Source organism: Cryptosporidium ubiquitum (assembly GCF_001865345.1).
Source record: "Cryptosporidium ubiquitum isolate 39726 chromosome Unknown contig_12, whole genome shotgun sequence".
In the NCBI taxonomy this organism is placed as follows: Eukaryota; Apicomplexa; class Conoidasida; order Eucoccidiorida; family Cryptosporidiidae; genus Cryptosporidium; species Cryptosporidium ubiquitum.
In genome coordinates this window covers 557,770-583,411 of record NW_021639804.1, presented here as the reverse complement: position 1 = coordinate 583,411, position 25,642 = coordinate 557,770, and the positions used below count along the sequence as shown (strand labels likewise).

The 25,642-nt window shown below is 26.3% G+C and overlaps 12 protein-coding genes across 12 annotated transcripts; 8 read left to right on the top strand and 4 right to left on the bottom strand.

Annotated features, from left to right (window-relative positions):
* Positions 1–36: 36 nt before the first annotated feature.
* Positions 37–918, top strand: cubi_02057 (uncharacterized protein; the record flags this gene model as incomplete). Its single annotated transcript, XM_029019069.1, has 3 exons — positions 37–64; positions 135–568; positions 748–918. 3 exons carry the CDS (start codon positions 37–39, stop codon positions 916–918), a joined length of 633 nt encoding a protein of 210 aa, XP_028876543.1.
* A 100-nt stretch (positions 919–1,018) lies between these two features.
* On the bottom strand, positions 1,019–2,318 carry cubi_02056 (uncharacterized protein; the record flags this gene model as incomplete). Its single annotated transcript, XM_029019068.1, has 3 exons — positions 1,019–1,789; positions 1,836–2,032; positions 2,252–2,318. The coding sequence occupies 3 exons, from the start codon at positions 2,316–2,318 to the stop codon at positions 1,019–1,021; spliced, it is 1,035 nt and encodes a 344-aa protein (XP_028876542.1).
* Positions 2,319–4,379: 2,061 nt separating this feature from the next.
* cubi_02055 (gamma adaptin) lies at positions 4,380–7,274 on the top strand (the record flags this gene model as incomplete). Its single annotated transcript, XM_029019067.1, has 1 exon — positions 4,380–7,274. The coding sequence occupies one exon, from the start codon at positions 4,380–4,382 to the stop codon at positions 7,272–7,274; it is 2,895 nt and encodes a 964-aa protein (XP_028876541.1).
* Positions 7,275–7,394: 120 nt separating this feature from the next.
* cubi_02054 (LHR1 SKI2 family RNA SFII helicase) lies at positions 7,395–10,962 on the bottom strand (the record flags this gene model as incomplete). The annotated part of the gene is made up of 4 exons (XM_029019066.1): positions 7,395–7,708; positions 7,790–8,212; positions 8,273–10,747; positions 10,848–10,962. 4 exons carry the CDS (start codon positions 10,960–10,962, stop codon positions 7,395–7,397), a joined length of 3,327 nt encoding a protein of 1,108 aa, XP_028876540.1.
* A 222-nt stretch (positions 10,963–11,184) lies between these two features.
* On the top strand, positions 11,185–12,441 carry cubi_02053 (uncharacterized protein; the record flags this gene model as incomplete). The annotated part of the gene is made up of 1 exon (XM_029019065.1): positions 11,185–12,441. One exon carries the CDS (start codon positions 11,185–11,187, stop codon positions 12,439–12,441), a length of 1,257 nt encoding a protein of 418 aa, XP_028876539.1.
* A 9-nt stretch (positions 12,442–12,450) lies between these two features.
* Positions 12,451–13,452, bottom strand: cubi_02052 (uncharacterized protein; the record flags this gene model as incomplete). Its single annotated transcript, XM_029019064.1, has 1 exon — positions 12,451–13,452. One exon carries the CDS (start codon positions 13,450–13,452, stop codon positions 12,451–12,453), a length of 1,002 nt encoding a protein of 333 aa, XP_028876538.1.
* A 769-nt stretch (positions 13,453–14,221) lies between these two features.
* On the top strand, positions 14,222–17,377 carry cubi_02051 (uncharacterized protein; the record flags this gene model as incomplete). Its single annotated transcript, XM_029019063.1, has 1 exon — positions 14,222–17,377. One exon carries the CDS (start codon positions 14,222–14,224, stop codon positions 17,375–17,377), a length of 3,156 nt encoding a protein of 1,051 aa, XP_028876537.1.
* A 329-nt stretch (positions 17,378–17,706) lies between these two features.
* Positions 17,707–19,302, top strand: cubi_02050 (uncharacterized protein; the record flags this gene model as incomplete). Its single annotated transcript, XM_029019062.1, has 1 exon — positions 17,707–19,302. The coding sequence occupies one exon, from the start codon at positions 17,707–17,709 to the stop codon at positions 19,300–19,302; it is 1,596 nt and encodes a 531-aa protein (XP_028876536.1).
* A 377-nt stretch (positions 19,303–19,679) lies between these two features.
* cubi_02049 (calmodulin-like protein) lies at positions 19,680–20,342 on the top strand (the record flags this gene model as incomplete). Its single annotated transcript, XM_029019061.1, has 1 exon — positions 19,680–20,342. The coding sequence occupies one exon, from the start codon at positions 19,680–19,682 to the stop codon at positions 20,340–20,342; it is 663 nt and encodes a 220-aa protein (XP_028876535.1).
* Positions 20,343–20,556: 214 nt separating this feature from the next.
* cubi_02048 (uncharacterized protein) lies at positions 20,557–21,081 on the bottom strand (the record flags this gene model as incomplete). The annotated part of the gene is made up of 1 exon (XM_029019060.1): positions 20,557–21,081. One exon carries the CDS (start codon positions 21,079–21,081, stop codon positions 20,557–20,559), a length of 525 nt encoding a protein of 174 aa, XP_028876534.1.
* Positions 21,082–22,103: 1,022 nt separating this feature from the next.
* cubi_02047 (erythrocyte membrane-associated antigen) lies at positions 22,104–24,181 on the top strand (the record flags this gene model as incomplete). Its single annotated transcript, XM_029019059.1, has 2 exons — positions 22,104–22,785; positions 23,094–24,181. The coding sequence occupies 2 exons, from the start codon at positions 22,104–22,106 to the stop codon at positions 24,179–24,181; spliced, it is 1,770 nt and encodes a 589-aa protein (XP_028876533.1).
* A 673-nt stretch (positions 24,182–24,854) lies between these two features.
* cubi_02046 (uncharacterized protein) lies at positions 24,855–25,508 on the top strand (the record flags this gene model as incomplete). Its single annotated transcript, XM_029019058.1, has 1 exon — positions 24,855–25,508. The coding sequence occupies one exon, from the start codon at positions 24,855–24,857 to the stop codon at positions 25,506–25,508; it is 654 nt and encodes a 217-aa protein (XP_028876532.1).
* Positions 25,509–25,642: the final 134 nt, after the last annotated feature.

Genomic DNA, 25,642 nt, shown 5'->3' with positions numbered 1-25,642 from the left:
AGTTAATGGAGCCATATTAAACGAATGTTTCTTGCAATGAGAGAAAAAAAAGGGGAAGCAAAACGTGATATATATATATAAGTATTAATGACATTCTTAACTGATTTTTTTTTTAATCTTTTTGAAAATTATAGGTCAATTGCGCAATAATTCAAACTCTACAAGACGTATTGTGAGGCTTAGTAACACCAATTTGTCAAATTCAAGAAATAATTTGAACTCCGCAAATAGGAGTTCAAAATCAAGAATAATTAGGGGTCAGGGTGGTAGGAGAGTGAATACTAGTTTCGATAATCTAAACCGAAGAAGACTGGCATCTTCTAGGAACTCCAGTAACAAAGGATCTTCAATCTCACAAAATGCAAGAAACAGGAAGGGAAGCATTGGACGCTTTAATTCATCCGGAAATTCGAATATCAGAAGAGGTGGCGGAGGAAGGGGAAGGGGATTTAGAGGCAGAAACAGTGGTTCTGGATCAGCATCTAGAGGAAGAGGAGGGGCCTCAAGAGGATTTAGAGGAAACAGACGTCTCCAAAAGAACAAAAACACCACAAGCACAGCATCATTGGTAAGTTACTTTTTTTAAGAAAGTTCTGTGAATCTCCACATGCATTTTTATTTGGTTATAATGTATGGCGCCTAAAGTGGGATTTTCAGAATATATTTTTTCTTCAATTGTTAACTTTGCATAATTTTTCCGCGCACTGACCTATTTTACTCTAAATTGATTTTTCTTTTTAACAACAGGATGCTGCACTAGATTCATACATGGGAGCGGATGTATGCAAGGCACGACTAGACTCACAGCTAGATTCATACTTTTCTGGCCAAAGTACTGGAAATAATGATAGCATGGTAACCGGAGACTCTTCAATGAATGTGGAGACTAATCAGGAACCAGTTATGATTTCACTATAGAAAACCATTTAGAACTTTTGATAATTAATTTGGCGACAAGTTGTTAAGGTAATACATACAATATGTAGGTGGAGAAATAGTAGTATCTAATACTAAAACCTTATTCTTGATTAATTGGTATCTCTTCCGAGAAAAGCGCACTATTGTGATCATGAATATTACTACAGTCGTTGAAATCGTTAGTTTCTTGTTCATAATCAGAACTATTTAACTGATGGTCAGAACTATCATCATCCATTTGGTTTGTGTAAATATCATTCATCTTCCTATCTAATTGATTATTATAGAGTTTTATATTCTTATCATTGTAAGTATAATTATTTTTGATGTATGATTCACTATCTATTTCTTCTTGTTCTTCTTTTATTGCCTCTTTATTTGCTCTGTGTTCGCAATTATCTAGATCTTGGTCTTGGTCTTGGTCTTGGTCTTGGTCTTGGTCTTGGTATTGATTTTTGATTTGGTTTTTAACTTGAATTTGATCTTCGTTTTTGTCATGCTTTTGGACTTGACTCTCATTTCTGTATTGGTCTTGGCTTTGGAGAATGCTATCCGAATCCTGGCTCTGAGATTTATTTTCATTTTTAAGCTTTTTTTCGTGTTCAATTTCTTCATCAATTTCTGTATTTGCATCTAAATCATGTTCATGCATCTCGGAAAGATACTCTTCAGAGCTTATTTTGATTTTTAATTCGTCCATATTGGTATCATTAATAACATTTAAAGTATTATCGGGATATATTATATCATTTTTATAAAAGTCTGGAACATTTTCTTCTGAGATTTCATTTTCATTAATTTCCTTATATTTTTTAACTGGATATGAAGAATTTGAAATTAAAGCATTCCCACTTTCCATAGATATTATAACCTAATTTAATTAATAAATTACCAATATTTAATAATAAAAAACTTACATCTTTAATAATAATATTTCTTATAGCATTAAAATAACTTTGCCAAAATATACTCTCAGACATTCTGCCTGGTACTAGCTCATATCTAATATTATTTAAATCATCCATTTGTGAAAGTAGTGCTGCTGCCCATTCTGCAAAAGGTATTGTACAGTTCAAATCATCTTCATCTAGAGAAAATCCTTGTATTATAGATACTGGACAATTTGTTAAAAAGGTTTTCTTGTTCAATGTCAAGCTCTGAACTTTTTCTTTAATGCTTTTGTAGTTCCATTTCAATACAGTATTTGTGGGTAATTCTTCGCTCGACCACTGAACTATGTGAAACCAAGGAAAAACATTATCTTGCATGGTTTCTTAATAATTAAATTAATATTAACTTCCAAATATTTTAAGATAATAATTCAATAACTTACCATCAAAATCCTTCATTTCTAACTCCATTTCCTGAGTCAGATCTTCCACACTTTCAACAATTCCCATTTTTTAAGACTATTAATTTTTATTTTCGGATTTAATACAACTATAAAAGAGACTTTATCTATATTAAAGTGCTAACAAATCATAATCAGTTTCCAGTACTATTAATATTGTTACTTTTGTTTTCTTTTAATTAATTATTAATTATTTATTAATACTTTAAATCCGATTAATGTGTGTTGATTCCTTTTCAATTTAGTAATAATAATTAATATCAAAAATCTCTTAAGTAAAGGTATTATTATTGTAACTCCTTGAATATATCTAATCACAGAACTTCAAAAGAAAAATTTCAAAATATTATTCAGATCCTTATTTTGTTGTAATAAGCAAAAAGAAGTCATTAAAAACTTTTTTTTCATATAAAATAATATTCAGATTCTAATTTTCCCTCAATTGAAATATATAAATCATTAGATTTTTTTTTTTAATCAATTTTCTTTTTGATGCTGTTTTTTATAATCAATTTATTTTTTTTTAATGTTAAACAACAAAAATTACACAATTTTTACCGCCATTTTTTAATTTTTTTTTTTCTTAAAATTAAAAATTTTAACAGAAAAATTTATCACCTATTAAAAAAAAAAACCATTTTTTACAGAATTGCTGAATAATACTTTCTTAACCTTTATAAGTTATATATTTGTTATTTTAATATTAAATCATATCTTTGTCACACATCTCCTCCTTCCCCCCACCACCTCTCCCCCCTTTTTATTAATGCAATAATTATTTGTGTAATAATTATTTACATGTAATTTTTTTAAATAAAATATTGGGGGTTTCCCGCCCAAATTATTTCTATTAACAGAAATATATGTTATATGTATATAGAAATTTGTCAATATTATTAACTAAATAGTTTATATACCAGTAGAAAAAAAAAAAAAAAAAAAAACCAATTTTTTTGAAAAGGTTTAATAGCTATTTTAAATCCTTTTTCAATTGAAATTAAAGGAATTTATTCAAATATTACTGATTTTCAAAAAAATAATTATTAAGTTATATTAATAAATAATTTTTGAATAAAATGATTGATCCAGGTATGTATTACTAGAATTTCTGAAAATATTCAATAAAAATTAAAAATCCAATATTCTTTCAAATTATAACTTATGATTTCTATTTTTTACAGTTTATACAATTTCAGCTTTCCTTGTTTTATGTTTCTGTTTACTAATTACTTACATTATATATGTAAATAATTTATTAAATGAAAGAAATTTATCTAAAAAACAAAAAAGAAGAGTAAGTTAAATGATGTATTTTAAATTTAATTTAAGATATAAAATGTAATTGTTTTGAATAGAAACCAAGAAGAAAAGATAAAGAATATTGGAGCATTGACGAATAAAAAACCTAATTCATAAACTTCTTTTTTTCTCCTATTTTTAAAATTGATCTATTCTACTACTGAATTATCAAATTACATTCCAATCAAAGGTTGTATAATCACTAATAGATACTAACTTAATTAAATAATTATTCAGTTTAAATTCAGTTTTGAAAAAACTTTTCCTAACTATTTTGTAATTTATCCTATTTTGCAAAATTGCTTAAATATATGGATTCTTTTTCTATATTATACTTATGAATAAATATATTATGGCTACAATTTAATTCTACTTTCTAAACAAGTAAATATTAAATCATTATTCAAATATTCTACTAAATAAATTTTTGTTTTGACTCTTAACCATGAACACCCACTTTTATCCCCCCACCCCCACCCGTGCAAATCTTGTAAAAAAAAACGTCTCAAGATCACACTTACGCGCCCAGTACCGTATTTATTATTTTTTAAAAATAAATTTAAAATGTGAGGAAAAAATAGCTGAAGATAGAAATTAGAGAAAGTTTTGAAAAAAAATTTTAATATAATTATAATTATTTTAAAATATTTTCTCTATCTATTTTTATGGTTATTATCCACTATTATAGCGTCGTAAGAATATTTATTACTTACTAGATTCATTTCGAATCCAAATCATTGACGTTATTTTAGAGTGGGATTTCAAAACTTCAAAAACATCTTTTACTAAGAAAATTTTAAAATATTGAAAAATGTCAATAAAGCTACGTGAACTAATTAGACAAGTTAGAAGCTGCAAAACAGCGGCTGAAGAAAGGTCTATAATATCAAAAGAATGTGCACATATAAGAGCACTCTTTAAGGAAGATGAAAATCAATATAGACAGAGAAATATTGCAAAGTTATTATTTATTCATATGCTTGGATACCCAAGCCAATTTGGGCAAGTTGAATGTTTAAAACTGATTGCTAGCAATAAGTTTTGTGAAAAAAGAATTGGATATCTAGCCATATGTCAATTATTAGATGAAGATTCTGAAATTTTGTTACTAGCAACCAATAGTATTAAGAATGATCTCAATCACTCAAATCAATATATTAATGGACTTGCACTTTCTGCTATAGCTAACACAGCTCCTAAAGAAATGTGTAGAGCAGTTTTCAGAGAAGTTAGTGAACTTTTACTTGTTGGAAATCCATTCATTAAAAAGAGAGCATTACTTGCGTCAGTACATATAATTAGGGTTCTTGAGGATGCAGAAATTGAATCATTTATTAATTGTATCCCTTCTCTTCTTGAGGATAAACATCATGGAGTTCTTTTAGGTACATGTCATATGATCAATTCAATAATACAATATCATCCTGAACACATTGAAACTTTAGGACCTTTTGTACCTCTTCTGGTAAAAATATTAAGTACAATTAGCATGGCAGGATATCTTAATTCTATGGAATATGACAATGGAGGTGTCACTGATCAGTTTCTACAAGTACACATACTAATTGCAATTGGTGATCTAAGAACTGTAATTGGAGATGATATTAAAGAAAACATTTGTGCTGTGCTTGCTCAGTTGTTAACCAATACTGATAATTCCAAAAATGGTGGTAACTCTATTTTATATGAATCAGTTAGAACTATTACCAAATTATTACCATATATTAATGAGGACGGATTATATATGTTAGCCGTTAATACTGTGACAAAATTCTTACAGAATACCGACTTGAATATCCGCTTTGTTGCTCTTGGATTACTAGAAAACATGAAAGAGTTTCCAAATAATTCCAATAATTCTTTAATTATTTCAAATAATAATGAAGCCTTAAATGGTAGTAATAATACTGGTAATGAGAATACACATGCAGGTTTGGCGCCACATCATACATTAATTTTAGACTGTCTAAAGGACTCGGATTCATCGATAAAGCTCAGAGCATTAAAAGTTCTATTTTCATTAATAAACGAAAGTAATATAAAGATTTTTATCAAGGAACTACTTAATGCATTATTAATTTCTACGGAAAATGAAGAGATGGATTTCTCTATAGAATTGGCAACAGGGATGTGTATGGCGGTAAGAAAATGCAAGCATTTAAACCCACAATGGTATATTGACACTTATATTAAATTGTTTTGCTTAGCCGGAAATATAATTAAAGAAGAAGAAAGGGATTATTTTATTTCATATCTTTCTTCTTTAAATGATTCAAGCATTCATTCATATACTGTCAAAAAGTTGTATCTGTCTCTATTATCTAGAAATGACCAGATTTTACTAATCCAAGTTACTTTGTGGGCAATAGGTGAATATTCTCAGTATTTGTTTACTAATAATAATGGAATTGACTCTTTTGAAGATAATAAATCTTTAGATTCCTCAGAAATTGATATTTCTGAAGAATCTATTATTAGTATGATTGAAAGTATTTTAATCAGCAATACAAGAGAAATCTCCAATAGCAACTACTCACTGTCATTATCAGGAGTCAATAATTTATGTATTGATTACTCTCATCCGATTAAAGGAGTTGGAATTTACAGCTCTATTAACTCCATAGAGACCACGATTAACTTTGCATTAGTAGCTTTAATTAAGTCCAGTATTAGACTGAAGGCTCAAAAAGATAAAATCCTAAAACTTATTCAAAGCCAAGTATCATCTTCCTCAGTAGAAATTCAACAGAGAGCTTTAGAATATATGCAAATTTTGAACTCTAACTGGGATTCTAATAGAAACAAAATTCTTAATCCTATTCCAGTATTTGACATTTCAAATCTTCATTCTAATGAGACCAGATCAAATAGTTACAATAACATTAATGCTTATAATTCGCCAAAGAAAAACAAGAATGAAAATGTAAACACCAGTTCCAACAATAACAATCTTGTAACAGATCTTTTGGACCTTGATTCCAATATTAATGAAGTAGCACCCAATACAAGTAACAATAATCTTAAATATAGGGATAATTTGAATATTAATAGCTCAAAAGTTGAATCGAATAGTGGTGACATTTTGGATTTATTTGACAGCTTGACAAGTAATAATGCAAAAACAAATCCTAGTAGTTTCAATACATCAAATCTCGTGATCCCTGCTTCTGCATCTGCTTCTTTTATAAATTCCAATACTAATTCTACCAGTAATAATAACTTACTTTACTTTAACGAGGAAAAACCTGCTCCAACTATAAAAAGCTCCCCGTTTGAGGACCTCATTGACTTCAATAAGCTTGATTTAGCACCTTCTTCAGCCCCAAATAATAATTTAAACTCTGTTGAGACTATTAAAATATACGAAAATAAAGATATTAGAATTACTTTTGACATATCCAAAAACAGATTCAACCAAAAAGAAACCAACTTTACTGCAAAATATTTTAATATTTCTGGAATCGATATATCAAATTTTAAACTGGAAATTGCAGTTCCAAAATATCTTAATATTCACCTTGAGACTGCTTCAAGTAGCCATCTTCCCTCTAATAACTTCAATTCTCCAGTAAAACAAGAAATTAAAGTAACAAAAAATGGGGATGATAATAACCAAATACTAATGAAACTTAGAATTAATTATAATATCAACAATAACCAAGTTACTGAATATTCTAATGTCAATAATATTCCAAATAATTATTAATTGCAATTTTAATAATTTTTTTTTGTACTTGCATGCATTTCTGCATGCAAACATTTTTGGCACGTCATCATTTATGTGGATAAAAACAAATAAATGAATGATTTAAGTCGGGTATATATATTAAGTTGTATTATTTCGAATTTTTTCAATATTTTCTAATATTTCTAATGTAATTTGTTTGTTGATATGTCTGTTATTTTTAATGCACGAGTACAAAAGAAAGCCACAGTTTAGACAACCGTTTTTACAGTTGCAACTATTTAAATTATACCTCATATTATGAATAATATCTTCAATAATTCGTACTTCTTTTCCATTTTCAGTACACTTTAACTTCATAAGCTCATTAAAATATCCATTACCTCCTTTTTTATTTTCATAAAGTAAAAGAATTATTGAATCTGTTTGTTTGTTCTTCTGATTAAAAATTTTAACTATAAAATAAGGTAAATTTCAGTTTATCATTATGATTTTAAGTCATTTTTTCATGAAAAGAAAAATTATGTTAAACTTACTGTCAGGACATTCACAGGAGATGTCATTAATATTACAAGATATATACTTTGGAAGTGAGTTAATTACGTTATGAATAATTCCATGTATAGCTATATTGATAATCTCTACTTCAAATTTGTCTCTTAATTCTAACTTTATCTGCATTCCCATTGTATTGAAAGAATATACCAAAGGTTTTTGAATATATTTCTCTTCCAGAAAAATCCACTCATTGTTAATTATCTCATATACTGAATAACTATATATATCAAAAGTAACTCTTGCTCCCGTTATATATATACTCATTTTAATCATTTCATTCTTTGAATTCTCATTTAGTGTATATCTTTCACCATTTCCTTGCATTATTACTGCAATTTCTCCAGAAGAAACAGTTTTTTGTTTAAGTCTATGATCACCTTTCTTAATCTCCTGCATTAAACCTAAAATTAATTATTAAATAAATTAAATTATTAGATAATAAATAAAAAATAATAACTTACCTCTTCTCGATGCTAAGTCTACAGATAAAGTTTTAAATAATACCCCATTTATTGAATATATTGATTCTGGATACACTAGACGAATTGAACTAAGAATAGGTAATGTATCAATCACAATTCTGTTATCTTTTACATTATAAAGAGATATAGTTAGATCACTATCTCTAACGTCTATTTGTTTGTAAATATCTTTTGGATCATTCAATATCAACTGATCATTATTTTCAAAATATAATGATAGTAATGAAGATATACATGCAGGTTCGATCCCCACCTCAACCTGATTTTTTATTTTATTCCAATTATAATACAAGTCACATGTATTGAAGTCTTGGACCTTTGAATTATCATAATTAACCAGTAAATTTCTATTATATAAGAATTTGACAATATCAACTAGTATTTCTGAATTTAAATCCAAAATCTTTGAATCTCTTTTTACATTGATGTATTTAAAAGATTCAACAGTTAAACATATAAGGTGAAGAATTAATAAATAGGGATTTTTGAGATTAATAACGCACGAGTCAAACTGCTTAGATAGTAGCTCTTTACCATGGTTACTTATATAATTATCAATTTCATTATTTTCATTTAGCATAAGCATTTTAATGCTTTTTGTTTTATGATCTCTCCCACATCTTCCAAACTGTTGCGTTAATCTATTAATGGACCCAGGGTACCCAAAAACTATTACACTATCAAAGCATTTTACATCAATTCCGAGCTCTAGTGCAATTGTGCTAATAACTATTTTGACTTTGCCATTAAATATTAGTGATTCCAATTTTCTTCTTTCAACCTGAGAAATACCCCCTCTATAAATCTGAATATCATTTTCAAAGTTAAAATGATGATTATTATGTATATTTATCTTCTTTAAAACCATTAAAAGATCTCTCTTAATATTTTCAACCAACTTTCTGGAATGGCAAAATAGAATTAATTTACGATTTAAATAATAAAACTCTATTAACATATTAATACATTCTTTATAACTTTTGTTTATTTTAATTTGATTGTAACTTTTTGTATTATCTTTATTAATATACTTATTACTATCCCAAATTAATATTGATGATTCTTCTTTTGAACTTGAATCATTATCAATGAGAGAAATATCATTAAGACTTTCAAACTCGGAGCCTACCAAGTTTCTAAAATGTTCTATAGGATTATTTATTGTTGCTGTACATACAATATACTGAGTACAATGTTCTGGAATTATTAATTTATTCTTCTGTTTATAGTATAGAATACCTCTATTAAGTCTCTTTAATATATAACTAGTATTAATTCCAAAATGTCCTGTATAAATATGAGCTTCATCAATAACTAGTAGTTTTAGTCTATTATAAATCATACAGGATAAAAACTCAATATTCCAATGAATAAAATCAATGTTTGTTGAAATTATATTACTCTTTAATAGTATTTCTCTTCTTTGATTCATATTTGTATCACCATCTAACTTATTTATCACTGGTAAAATGTCCCCGGATTCAGGTTTAAAACAATTTATTATTTTCGTTATCTTCATAAACTGATCTTCTGATAATGCTTTTGTCGGAAATATCAACAATGTTAAATATTTTGGATTCTGAATAGCAAATTGAATACATGGAAGTATATAACACATGGATTTCCCACTAGATGTACCAGTTGTAATTATTACATTTTTTTTGTCTTTCAAAATTGCTTTAATTGCTTCACTTTGATGATTATAAAATCTGAATTTATCAGATGAATTATTATTAATATAAGAACTCAGCATATTAAGTATTTTTTGATCCAAAATTGAATATATTTCATCATTTTCATCGCAATATTTGGCTTCTCTTGCATTCTCAGTCTTCTGGCTTACTATCCCTCCCTTTAAAATGGTACTTTTTGAAATGGTTTCAATTACTTCATCAGAGCCTATTATTTGATTTTTTTCTTTAGCAAGCGAAATTAATTGATTTATTCTTTTTATTCTAAAATCCTCCAAGTTATTCTCTTTTACCTCTATATCAACTTTATCTGTCAATTTGTTATCATTTTTCTCCTTCTTTACACCAATATTCATTAATATCTGGTCTTCAAAGAATTTCAATAAAGAGTCCATATATTTTTTGCCAAGCTTCTTACTTCGAATCAAGTTTGTGGAAGATTGTGTATCTAATTCTTTAACCTTAATTCTATCCTCTACACATTTATCCTCAACTTTGAACTCTATTATGTAGTCTCTAGAATTAGCCAATATTTCGTTCAAGTCGAGCTTTGTGTTTGAAATCGGCACAGGCGTATCTGTAATCCTTTTTATTATAATTTTATCTTTTATTGCAATAATTACATCTTTAAAATCATTAATACTGTCAGTCCCATGTATTCCAGGGCACTTTCCAAGCTTACAAATACAATCACTAGAAACCCCACATAATATCGAGGATATCCTTGTAATGTAATTGTTAGAAATAAGCTTGTTATAAGTTTCTAAGAATTTTCAAAAGAGAAAAAAATAATAAAATTAAAAAATGATCGTTACATAATGCTTTCTAATGCTCAGAAATTTCTTTTTATTTAATTAACCTACCTAAAATCTTCTTTAAGAACTCCAATAATCGAATATTTGTCAATATTTGGGCCTGGTATGTACTTAATTTATTTCTTTGATTAACTAACTCATTGGTTCTTTCTCTTTTGAGCATATTTCAACTAGTAAAATATTTTACCATAAAAAAAAAACTTCTCAGAATTATTTATTATTTTTCATTAAATTAATATTATGTGTACTCTTTATACCGGAATTTCATTAAATGACGTAATAATTATTTTCTTATTTTGACATGTAATCCCGGCATTTATATTTATCCACATGCGGGAAATTTAAATAATAATTTTTAAAAAGTAATAAATATAAGTCAATCTTGATGAATAAGTTTGAGAATGGGTTGGAACACGTAAAAATACGGATTTCTAGGATTGAAGATGAGATATATAATATAACAGAGTCTAGGGAAAGAAATATTATTGAAAAAAATAAATTAGAAGATGAAATAAGTGATATTTCTGGAATAGAACAACTATTATCAGAGCTTTACGACGAACTGTACAGGATTTCTGAATTTCATGAGGCTAATAATCTTTTAATTACCCAAGGGTTTGAGTTAGAATTGAGAAAAATATTCAAAGAGTATTATTCTAATAAATTAAAATGTTTAAATAGTATGGATTTTTTAAAATATGATCAAATTAAGTCTAGTTATCAAAATTCCAGATCATCATTAATTAAAAAATTAGAAAACGACTCTGGAGGAGATTTTTTAAAAATTGATCCTTTTAATAATATAATTAAAAAAATAATCAAATCAAATGAAAAAATTTTTCTTACTATATTCCAAATTGAAAGCTTTTACAAAATACTATTATGTTTTTTAAATACCGATTTTTTAATATGGGATCCTTTTTCTTATTCAATAGATACTATTTTGCCTTCTTTTTTAAGCATTATTAATGATGTATTCAAACAAAATGGTGAGATAATTTTGAATAATGACTTGTTTAATACACAAAAACTTATAGAAAGATTCTACTTGCAAAATCTAATGAATTATATATGTGAAATAGTAAAAATATATTGGACTCCCCTTTATTTTAAAGAGACGGAGAACTTGGTTGAATCGATAAGTTATATTAAGAATAGTTTAGAAATTGAGATGCCAGAAATTATGTCGGAGTTCATGGAAAAACTTCAAAATAGTTTTAATTCATTAATTTCAGAATATTTATCAAATTCAGATATTGAATACAAGTTTGTTATACTCCTTTTGAACTGGGGTACTTCAGTGCGAATAGTTACAAAATTACTTAAAATAAAAAAAGAAAGTACCGATGTATTGCTAAATAATTCCATTATAAATTTCTTTAAAAATATTACAAAAGATTGTGAAAATGAAAATCTAAGAAAATTACTTTATAATACTGAAATTGACACTCAAAAAATGAATGATTATTCAGTGCATGATCGAAAATTAGATTCCAACACAATATTGAATCCTGAAACAATTGGTTTAGTAAATATTAATGAAGCTATATATCAAATTACAAATAGCTATAAATTAGACTTCCCTAATAAAAAATACACCTTAAATGAAATTATATTGGAAATTGTGTCAAATCACAATTAAATTATTTAATTACTTTCTTAATAAAAGCTCAATACGCTCATTTATCATATCATAAACCTGTCTTGAAGATAATACATCCATAACAATGTCTGTAATTGCTTCAGGAGTAATATCTTCATTTCTTTGGTAAGAATTACATTCAACTTTGCTACCTTTGCCTAAAATATCTTGAAAATGCAAAAGTTTCTGAAGTGAGTCACTAATTACAGTTTTTTCAGAACTGTTAATTTTCTCCATACTAATACTTTTATTACTAAAATTCTGATTATTTCCATTATGGTTATTTTTATTAGCACTATTGATATTATTTATGCCATTATTTTTATTATTGTTATTATTTTTACTATTATTATTATTATTATTGTTATTAGTATTTTTATTAGCTTCTATAGTTCTATTGTTATTGACAGAATCTCTAATCATCTGCTCTATGTTGATTTCGTTACCTTGATTCTTTTGATTAGATTTCTTATTGAGGAATTCTAATATAGTTTTCCCTGCATTGTTATTGTAAATAGCTGCAGAATCTGACTGAAGTCCATTAGATGATGAGTTATTATCAATATCCGTATTCAATCTTCTAACCATCAACTTTGAGATAATTCGTTTTAATGAAGCTTCAATTGATTTTCTCTCCTCGACCTCGTAAAACCACAAACATGAAACTGTAAAATTCTGATTCTTGCCTGGAACCTTATAAAATAAATAGTTTGTTTCTCCACTTAGCTCCCATTCACTTGTAATTCCTAGTATAAGATTCTCAGGGTTTTTTTGATTTAAAACAATTAGTTGATATATCGGTTCTATGTCTCTCTTAACAATATGTAAAAAACCCTCAACATCTCCTCTGACCCACTTCTGACTATTTCCATCCATCAAATATACACTTACAAAGCTGGAATGTGCAATAATCTCATTAATGTTTTCATCATGACGCTTTAAAAGCTGTAAATTAAGTCTCTTTCTCTCGTCCTCTAAATTGCTTTTTCTTTGATTGTCCAATGAATTCATCTTAATGCCTTGAATATATAGTATTATAATATATTAATATTAATTGCATATATAGAGTGTTTATATTAATCAATACAAATATATATACAAATTTTTTTTTTATTAATGTTTAGAATTAATTATATATGGCTAGAATTAGCAATAAAATTACAGAAGTTATATGATGAAACAAAGCCAATAAAGTAACAATCAATGAGAACTCAATATTGACAATATTCAATTTTCACTCAATCAGTTCTTTTCTTGTAATTTTATTTCCTTTTGAAAATTAACCCTCTTATTTTTGGCATTATTTACAACTAAGAAAATTTATTATTTACCTTTTATTATTACTTCTCCCTTAATACTTTTGACACATATGATATCATTGCCCTGTACCGCCCCCCACTACATATGGCGCCCAATTTTTTAATAATATAATTATAAATGTTGCATGCAATCCAAAAATTATTGGAAAAGAAATTTAAAAAGAAATTAAACTAAAGATCAAATAAAACAACAATATACTAAGATTCAACTGAACTGTTTTTTATAAAATACAAAAAATCTAAATATTTCTCTTATTTCTGATTTTTTTTTTTATTGACTGTTAATATATATATACATTTGTGTAGATTAATTTACAATACATGAAATTGCATGCATAGGAAAAACTCGTGCAATTGCAAATAATAGTTGATTACGTGGAAATTTAATAATAGTATTATTATTAAAAAAATAAATAATATTGAAAAGGAAAAGGAACTTTTTTCTTAAAATTAATAATGAAATGTTGTATGAAATTAAAGTAGAGAACGGTGAACCAGCTGATATTTATGAATGGAAGAATTCCGAACTACCAGAATTGTTTAGTTACGAATTTTCTGCCGACATACTTAACTTGTTGTTAGAATATGACGTAACTGCAATTAGTATAAGCGAAACTTTAATAACAATAAGTACATTAGATAATGAAATAGTAATTTTCAGAAAAAATAAAGAATTTACCAGAATTGGGAAAACCAGAGTAAATTTTAGAACTAAAGAGGAAATATTTAGGCTCATAGCTCTAGATGAGAACAAAAAACTACTACATGCACTTAGCAATAAAGATGAGTATTTGGTTTATAAGATAAATTTTTCTTCAGAAAAAATTGAAATTATAAAGATCTTTAGAGAACTTGAAGTTATTAATTTCTTTTTTAATAAAATTAATTACACAATTTTACTAATATTAAAAAGTGGAAAGTGTATTATTTTATCTTTAGAAAATGAATTAGATTACAAAACTAAAGTAATCAGAACTAATGAAAAAATTATTAATAATTGCAAAATCAATGCAATATGGAATTCTAAAAATCAGACAGTTTTGTGGAATATTGGACATAAACTATACTTATATAGTTATAGTTTAGACAAGTTATTTTTGAATATAAATTTGAAGAATTATCTTACAATAGATGAGAGAGTGAGTATGAATAGAATACTTATTCATTATAGTCAGGGAAATATATATATTTTGGTTAAGAATAAAGTTTTTTTGTTTAAGATATTAAAAGATGAAAAAGAAGAATACATTTTTAACTTTAAATTAATATACAAGATGAAAGATGTTTACTCAGCCATTGATATTTCAAATATTGAAATCCAACCTCTGAATTTAATTTATACATGTATTATGGCTATTTTAAGTAATTCTAAAGATCAAATTAATATATTTATATTTGATCCTTTCTTCAGAATTGTAAAACATGATATAATACATTGTAAAAAAAGACTTTTAAAAGATTTCAGAAGATATAAGTATTTAAATGAATCTGATTATGTTAATTTGGAACATCTTTTGAGTGTACCAAGATTTCTAAAGCTTGAAAAAAACCAACTATTAATACATAAAAATAGAAATCAATCATTTCTAAAGATGGAATCAATGGGAATGGATGAGATTTTTATTTCATGTATGAAGAAATCTTTTGTAAATAATTCTCTTTTTTTGATTAATTGTGACATTTCAAAAGAAATGGAGACATGTCTTATGGTTAATTACATTAAAAAAAATAAAAACTCAGTTGAATTTGTAGATAAGGTACTTTCAAAGAGACAAATATTAAAAGACACAAAACAGGAATTTGATTTGTATATTGATTTATTCAGCTATTTTGGTAATTTTTATGACTTTATAATTTATCTAAAAGACTCTGACAGTTTTTTAAAGATGTTTATAGAAATTAAAGATTTACAGTGGTACTCAAATTTTGTTTCTATGTTGTATAAAAAAGACATTACTTTATTCTACTATGTAATTAATAATCTTCCAATTCATAAAATAATTATGGAACTTGATTGGAATAACAAAATTTACTCTGGACTTTTGTTTTTCATGGAAACTAATACTGATTTAGATTTGAAGGGTTTTGGACATGGATTATGTAATCATGATATTTCAAATAGCTACCAGGTTAATTCAAAAGATAACAAAAACATTGCTTACTACTATTTGAGCTATATTGAGGTTTTATCTTGGGTAAAGGTATCTCAGGAACAAACTATTATTAATTGTCTTCATTTGCTTGAAATAATACCCGAAAATGAAATGATAAAAGATTCAGTTATCAATTATTTTAATATGTATTCCAAAAATTGTCCAAATAAAGTGAGAAAATTTATATTTGAGAATGTTTCCTGTATATTAAATACCAACAATTACATAATTATTGGAATATTATTATACAATAATATAATCGGCGAATATAATTATTTATATGATATCATTAAAAATAAAAAAAAGGATTGCTTTATATTTTTGAAACAGTTATTATTCTATCAGAGTAATTACATTAGTAACAAATTTACCAATATTTCAGACAACCAACAAATAAATATACATTTAGAAGAGGTAATTGACTTTTTTAATTCTCACCTAAATAACATTATTGAGATCTATTTAGAATTCTCAGTACATGAATTTTTGAACTTTATTACAATTAATTATGGATTATTTAGTTCCGAGAATTTAAATTATTTGGCAGAATTGGATACATCAAATATCCTAGAGAACGTTAAATATGATTTATATTCTGAGAAAAAATATATTATTGAAGTTAAGTCAATTGCAATGTTTTTATTAAATAATAAGACCAGTGCATTAAAACTACTATTAGATAATGGAATAATTTTCAGTAGTTTATCTTTAATTATATATTTTAATTCAGATGGGGAAAATATATGGAAAGAATTTATTAATATGGTTTTAAATAGTAACATTACAGAATCCAATCAATTGGATAACTTTATATTTTGGTATGAATATTTTATTTGTAATCCAACAGATGGTTTACCTGAAAGTTATATTTTGGATGTTTTATCTAAATTTAGTTTTCCAAAAAATCAGCTTTTGTTTAACATCCTTAGAAAAGACCTTTTTAAAAGCTCAAGCTATTCATTTGATTGCTGCAATTACCATAAAATTCCTTTTAATGGTAAGTATTTAATTCCAAAAATTAAGAAATTAATTATTGAATGTATTAAGTCCTTTAAAGAAGGATTAGAGAACAAAAACCTTATTAGTAATAAAAAAATACATGAAAAATACCTCAAATTTCAAATTGAGTTGGCATGCACCAATATTGATTTTTGCAATCGAGAGAGTAATCGAAATATTAAAGAATATATAAATAATTTACCAAAAGGTTCATCTTTGAATTATAATACAGATTTATGTTCATTATGCAACTCTAAATTGTTTTTTTTAGAAAACAGAAAACTTTCGAGCAAAGTAATTCTCAATCACTGTAAGCATAATTATCATTACGAATGCTATTTAAAGCATGTACATATTTACGAAAAGAGTCAAAAATACAAAGTTGGTATTGAAAACAAAATTTCGAAGAACAATATTAAATGTATTATTTGCCAATATAAATTATTAATTAATAATAATTTTTAGAAATACTTGAAAAAATGTGCTACTAAAATGCATGTATGCAAAAACATGCATTTTAATGTGGATGGCAAATAATTATTGATTACATGTGGATATATTCCGGTATATGTAATAAATAATGCATATAGTCATAAATGAAAAATATTGCGGTTAAATGAGAATAATTACAAATAACAAAAATTAAATAAAACTCCCCCACAATTAAATAAATATGAGCATGTAATGCAAATTATCAACAGAGGATGGATAGAATGTTTTTTTATAGTAATAATATAAACCCAAACAAAAAATCAAAAAAAGATCGAAATCAGGAAATGAATTGAATTGTGATAATGATAAATAGTTCGGTTAGTACAAGTTTAAATTCATACGAGAATTTTGATGATAATGAGGAATTAAAATTGTCAGGTCAAAAAAAAATTGATACAGACAATTTTCAAAGTGAAATTAATCCAGGAAATATAATAAATAATTTTCCTATAATAACCGGTTATTACGGAGTTGTATTGAGGAAAAAAAAGCATCCATTATTCGGTTCATATTGGAATAAGGAGTATTGTTTATTACAATCAAATATTTTTGTATGCCATGAACTAAAATATCCATATAAAATTAAGAAAAGTATATCAATTGCATCCATATCAAAATGTGAAATATCAAAAATGGACCCTTGTGTCTACTGTTTAACAATAAATAATAATGAACATAATTCCGGAAAATCAGAAATTTCACAAATAAGAGGATTTTCATGTTTTAATTTTAAAAATAAAAAGATTGAAATAATTAAAATAAAGTGTACATCAACTTTAGATACTCAGAAATGGACTCTTTATATTAATAATACACTAAAAAATTGGAGATCAAATAAAAATAATGCAAAAAATCTTTATAATGCAAATCAATATATTGAAAAAACAATAGCTCAGGAATTATTTGAAAAGGTGAATAGAAAGTTAAAAAAAGTAATTATTCAATCATCAATAAATAATATGATTTTAATATTTAATCAGATTCAAAAAAGAAATTTTTATAATAGTTTCTATAAGATTAAGATTAACAGCATTATAAATTTGAATAATAAAGAAAGTGAATCATCTAGAAGTACAAGTAATTTATCCACATCAAAAAATGATTTTACATTTAAAAATGATTTGTTGTTGATAAAAAGAAGAATTATTTTATTTAAAATTGAACAAGGATCAAATCATTTGAAAAGAATCATAATTAAAAGAATGTCAGAATATTGGGAATTATTTAAAAATCAAATAAAAAGTAATCTTTTTAATAGTTATAGAGAATCCGAATTTATGGAAATACATTATAAATTAATAATAAAAAGAAGAATTTTTCTATTTTGGAGAGAATTACTAAGAATTATTTCATTAAAAAATAAAGACAATAAACAAAAAAAAAGAAAATCTGTGGATTTAATTATTTCAACAGATTCTACAGCGGCTTATAACACAAATGATACACTTTTCCACTCTAATTCATCATCATTAAAAGATTCTACTTTAAATTTACTATCTGAAATGACATTATCTCCAACCACTAATACAAAGAATCCTAATAAAGAAATCTATTGTAAACCAGATATATTCAAAAACCAATTAAAGCAAAATAAAATTATAAATAAAACAGATAATAAACGTCAAACAACACTAAAAACGTCAGCGAAAGGAAACAATGTTCATATAAGGGACATTTCTAATATCCGTAAAAATATCATACAAATTACTAAGCTAAATTTTATAATACTTACAAAAGTAAAAATAGCTTGGAATCTTCTAGAAACAAATCGTGTAAAAAGTAACGCCCTGCTATCCATTTACAAATATAACCAAATTCAATCCTTCTTCGAAATATTAGAGAGAAATTGGAAATCGGAGTTCTATAGGGTTTTTCTAGTATTAAAACAAAAGCAATAGTTTCAATAATTAAACAAAAGGAATAATTACTGCTACAGAAATATCATCATCTAAAGGAATAACTAATATAAATTTTTTCAATATGATTGGCTGGTTTAAAATAATTCCTTAATATAAATTTATATTTACTTCTCATTAATATTTAATATTTGCATGCAATTTTATTTATATTAACGAATAGATCGTTTGGCGGTGGCATGCTGAAGAATGTATAGAATTGGCGCCCAAGCAATAATGCACACGTAATTTAGTTAATTTATGTTTGTGTCTATTAAAAACAAGCATGAAAAGTATAAAAAACTCACAATAAAAGGGTCAAAAAAGAGTTTATATATAAAGAAATAATTATTTAAGTACTCTTGTTAATCGAAGAAGAAATGGCAGATTTATCAGATATTAGGAGTGGGAATGCAAATACTAAGGTTTCTGTTTTATTTAGAGATGAACAATACTGCCCAATTGTGGGAGATACAAAAGGAAGAAATGTAGAGACCAATAAAAGGAGAATTCCATTTGGTATGACCGAGCTAACTTTGGAGCATGAAGCAGCATTGAAAGGTTTATTTGATACATTGAATACACATGGAGATGGTAGAATTAGACTTAATGATTTAATAATTGCCTTGAGAAGAGCTTTTGATAATGGTACTGTCACATTTTCGAGGCATGAAGCCTCAGCTGCAGAAATTACTGGCGAGCACATTGATAGCGAGCTTGAGAAACTTAAAGAAGATTTTGATATGAACGGAGATGGAACTTTGAACTTTGACGAATTTAGACGTTTAGCAAGAATGAAGATTTTGAGATTAAGTCGTGATGACGAAATTCAGTTGGGTTTTAGACTATTAGATAGAAATAATAGTGGTTATATTACTACTTTAGAATTGAAACAGTTATTGACAACAAAAGGAATTTCTCCACTATCATCCGAAGAAGCTGATGAACTTCTGTTTATTGCAGATGTTAATCATGATGGATTAATAAGTTATGAAGAGATTAAGAGATATTTGGAATATAATAGGAAACCTCTTCTGAATTAGTAACAAAAAACTTCTAAATACATCAACAACTGTGAGAAGGAAATAGTAAAGTCTATTCATTATTAGTCACAATAGGTAGTAATTCTTTTTTTAAAAATGTTTTTCTTTCTCTATGTCAAAAAATATCAAAAAAACAAATTTAGAAATCTTTAAATGTATTTAATTAAATGAAATTAGTTGATTTATGGTTGAACAATAAACAAATTTTTAAAATTTAAATATATTCGTTGGGGAATATAACTAAGTTAACAAATCCTTGGTTGAATGAAATTTGATCGTTTTCAAGTGTTTCAGAGTGAATCATTCTGTTTGAAGAATCCGGGTTATTTTTCTTGTCGTTCTTTTGATAATTCTTTAGTATTTGTAATACCCCTTTTTTAATTTCTTCTCCTGTTAGAAGATCAGCATTTTTAAGGTAGTTATTTATCCTTTCGTCAACCGAAATATTGTTTACAAAGGAAACATCTTTCTGACTTTCAATAAGATATTTCTCGTGTTCTTTTTCGAACCCCCATGTGATCTTGTTGATAATAAGCTCAATACTACCAAAAATAAATTCTTTGAATTTTAATGATTCAAGTTTATTAAGGGGTATTTCTTCCGATATTTCAAAATAAGAATGTTTACAATTTTTACTTTCATCATTAATATCTAAATCATAAATTTCGCAGCTATTAACTCTAGTTGTTAGTAATAAGCCTTTAATGACCAATATAACAACTAAACCTGTAATTTTCATAATATCTTATTTCACAAATGTGAATTTTTTTGTATTATATTTGGCTACTCTTTGAATTTTTACAGTAATATTTTATTTTTTTAAATGTATTCTTATAAAATGCATGTATGTACTTTATCTTCTTCTCGAATGACTGCTCTATATATTACAAATCTCTTTGATCTAACAAAAGTGTAAGTCTTCAATGTTTTATGATTTGTACATATATTCAAGACCTTGAAAATATTTACCTATTACATGCAATATTGATATAGATAATTAAATCAACTCGTGACCGAGTAATAACTATTAATTATACAAATTTTGCCGGTATTAAATTTTTACAGTTATTAAATTATATAGTCTATAGATTAAAAAGAAAAAAATCAGGTTTCTTTAATTTACACTGTAATTCCCTGACCTCTTCAAATAGTAATAAATGCCTACATATTCTGTCTTTCTAAATTACTATCAATTAATATTTTATATTTTTATCTTAATAATAATTGTAATAATAATTTTGTCCACATGCAAATAATACACGTAAGACAATTGTTTGTATTCATTTCATTTGCAACCGGTATCAGAAATTAACTAAAAAACAAATACAAAAAATAGGCAGGAGCTGGCGCCTAATCCTAATGCACTTTTTTTGAATTAATAATAAGTTAGTAAATAGCATTTATTAAGTTATGAAATAATTTATTTAAAAAAGAGTTATAGTTAGAGTTATCCAGAATGTGGTCATAATGGAATAATATGCATTTATTTATTCAAAGTAACAATATAAAATATGTATAAAAATAATAATTGGCACCAAATATAATTTGTCTGAAGTTGATTAAATCTACTGCTTTTATTTATAGTTTTTTATGTACAAAATCAACAAAAATTTAACTGCAAAATACTCATAAAATTATAGTTATATTATTGTATTTATTTTTAAACAAGTAATTCAACTATTTAATATAAATAATGCTAGAAGAATTTATTTAATGGTATTATATTTTTGAGAAAGAAATACATATTTTGGACTAATTTTGATGAATCTTACTTTGTTTTTTTTACTGTTAATATTAATATATGTAAAGTCACAGAAACCAATTAAAAATGAAACAGTGTCACTAGAAAACGAGAATTTAAAAATACCTTTATTTCTTGATGTTTCCAGTAACAAGTTGGGGTTGAATTTAGTAGTTGGAAAAAGAACCGTTTTATTAGTAATTGATACATTAAATGAGGGAATTCGGTTATTTCAAGATGGCACTGAGGCTTGTAATAAAGGTAAACTAGGTTACTCATTTAGAAGTAGAACCAGCTTTGAAGATAAGGACGAAAGTAATGAGAACGGTAATGTTGGATGGAGTGAAAATAATTGTTATGATCCATTACTATCTGATTCCGCTTCCTGGTGTTATAATAAGGATTATTGCAGAATCAGTTACTATATAAATTCATATAAATGTGAAAAGAATAGGAAGTTTCCTGATACAAAAGAAAATGGGGCTTTTAACACTTTTTTTCATACTAATGAAAAGGTTTACGATGGTATAAGTAAATTGGAAGTCTTCTTAGAAGGGAATGAATTGGTAATACTTCCATGGACGATTCCAGAATTGACTTTACAGGAATTTCCTATTAAACTGATAAAGAGTAATTTATCTACGGGAAGTGGAGAAAATTGGCCATCTTTTCACAATTTTGATGGTTTTATTGGTTTAGTAGGTAAGTTTGTTTGATTTTACTATTTAGTATGAGCAACTAGTTCAAGATTACAATATAGAAATTGAATTCCGTGAAATGGTTTTGCTTGATTTTACTATTTATGATGATTTCCCTTAATTTTACCATCTTTCGGGTCTGAATTAAGATGTGTTGATATTATGGGATATACTGAAATAGTAAACTATTAATTTCATTAATTTAATTATTAAATCATAATTCATTCGGATAATCTATATATATTGAACTCAGCTGCAACTTTCAAAATTCTTTTCATCATTATTTAACTTTACAATTATCTTAATTCTTAGGTTCTTCTATCTCATGCAGAGGTATATCAATTTGGAGCGATATATTAATGCTGTACAACACATCGAAGTATACTTTTGATGTGAATTTTGAAAATCCTAATTCATCTTTTCTATATTTAAATAATTTACCTGAATATTGGGATCCTAATTTAATTTATTGGAGTGAGTCTAAGCAATCTGGATTTGTCTACGATGATGCATTAAGTGTATTTCAAATTTATAATTTAAAAGTATGTGATTCAAATATTATGGGAGAAATATCTTCCAATTGGCTTGCTGCTTTGGATTTATCATCAACTTGTTTATCTTTACCTCCCTTTTTATTTGCAAGATTAGTAAAATGGCTGCCTTTAGAATGTCCCGAGTATATTAATGATAATAATAGATTTGAGTTTGATAAATCAAAAGAAAAAAATCTAGATAATGATGAATTGTTCCCATATTCATCTTTATGTATTGTTAAGAAGAAACCATTACCTGTCGTTTCTTTTTGGTTAAGCCAAATGGAGCTTAATAATGGTGAAGTAGAGCCTATAAAGATCATTCTGGATGATTATATCATTAGTTTCAACAACATTGATTATTTGTGTATACTTAATTCTTCGCAAGGTACTTTTGGAAAAATTAATTACATACCTTATAATGAAAGTTATAATTTCAACTACTTATCTCCTTATTATACATCCTCAAATACTCCCATGATACTTTTTGGATCCCTTTTCCTTAAATCATATGGCATAGTAGTTGATCATAGTTCAGGAAAAGTTGGGTTCTATCCTAAATTCAAATATAAAAACCATAATTCTAATAATATTGAATATTCTACAAATTCCAATTGTATTCCAAAGAAAGAGTGTCTAACGGAAAATGGATTCAAATACGATTCGTCTGTTAATGAATGTATTCCTCCAAATTGTTCAGACTGGCTTCTCTATGATTTTAATGCTGAAACTAATACATGCGAACTCAATTCAGTCTTTCCTTTAATACTCACTTTTATTATCATTTTATTCACTTTTTTTGAGATACATATAATGTATCTTAAACAGACTGTTCTTGACAGATCTAATGCAATTCCTAATTCATGAATAATTTAATACAAAGATATAGGGTCGTATATATACAATTTAGTTAGAAAGTTAACTTTAATTGCCTTTTAAATTCTACTAAGGTTTCTATTAGAAACCTTAGTTTTCTTCACTTATATCCTAAACTAAATTCATTTGATTTCCAATGTTTTTTACTATAAAAATTATAAAGGCGTTATTCTTATTTTTTTAATTACTTAAATACAGATTACATTATTATCGACTTCCCCACATTTCTGGTATCTACTGTTGACAAAGCCCGCCTAAACATATACTAAGTTAATATTATAAATAAATATAATATATATAAATTTACAAGTACAATCGTAAATAGTATATAACAGGAAAAGATTAAGCGAAATAAAGACGCCAAAGATTTAAGTAAGTAAGGGAGGAAGAGAGAATTAATTAAGTAGCAATAATAACCTAATTAATTCGGATAAAAAGGAGGAATCAACGTTGATAATAGGGTGATAAGAAGGGAGACTAATTAGTAAAAATTCTAAATTCATAAATTCCTTAATTCAGGTGAATACGTAGTATATATATATATATATATATATATATATATTTACATATTTATAGTTTTTCTTTCTTTTGAAGCTTTAAGTTTAAACACTGATATACTAGTGCCGTTTTTCATTTATTAAAGAGGTCTAAAATTTGAATAAGGATGACTGAGCTTGAACAAAAATTTGAATTAGGAACTTCAAATCCTGCAACTCAGGAACCAAAACAAAAAGAAGATGCGGGAGCAACAGAAAATGGAAATGGAAGTGGAGATGAGAGATATTACCCGGAAGAAGAATTAACTGAAGGTAACTGGAATACTCCTCAAGTAGAATTGAAGCAAGTAGAGGTGATGACAGGAGAGGAGGATGAGGAAGAGTTCTGGAAACACCGAGCAAAATTATATCGCTTTGTAAATGGAGAATGGAAAGAAAGGGGTGTTGGAAATGCAAAGTTGTTACAACATAAGGAAACTAAAAAGATCAGATTTCTTTTAAGACAAGAAAAGACTTTAAAAATTGTTGCAAACCACTATGTAATTCAAAAGGACAGTTTCTGTAAGCTTACTCCAAATAGTGGAAGTAATAAGATCTGGGTTTGGACTGTACAAGACTTCTCAGAAGAGCAAAAGCTTGAGCAGTTTGCACTCAAATTTGGTCAAGCAGAACAGGCTGACATATTTAAAACCAAGTTTGAAGAAGCTGTTGAAATTAATGGCAAGCTTTTCAATTCTGGTGAAGAAGAAGGTACTGAGACAGAAAAGCAAGTAGAGAAGAATGAAGACGAAAGTAGGAATGAAGAAAAGAAACAAGATTAACTCTTCTAAATACCTCAATCACTTTACTTACTAGACTGCTTCATTATGCAATTAAGTATAGCTAATTTTATCCTTCATTACTTTTTTTACTATTATATTTTGTACATGTATTTTTGGTGTGAAAAATTCTTAAA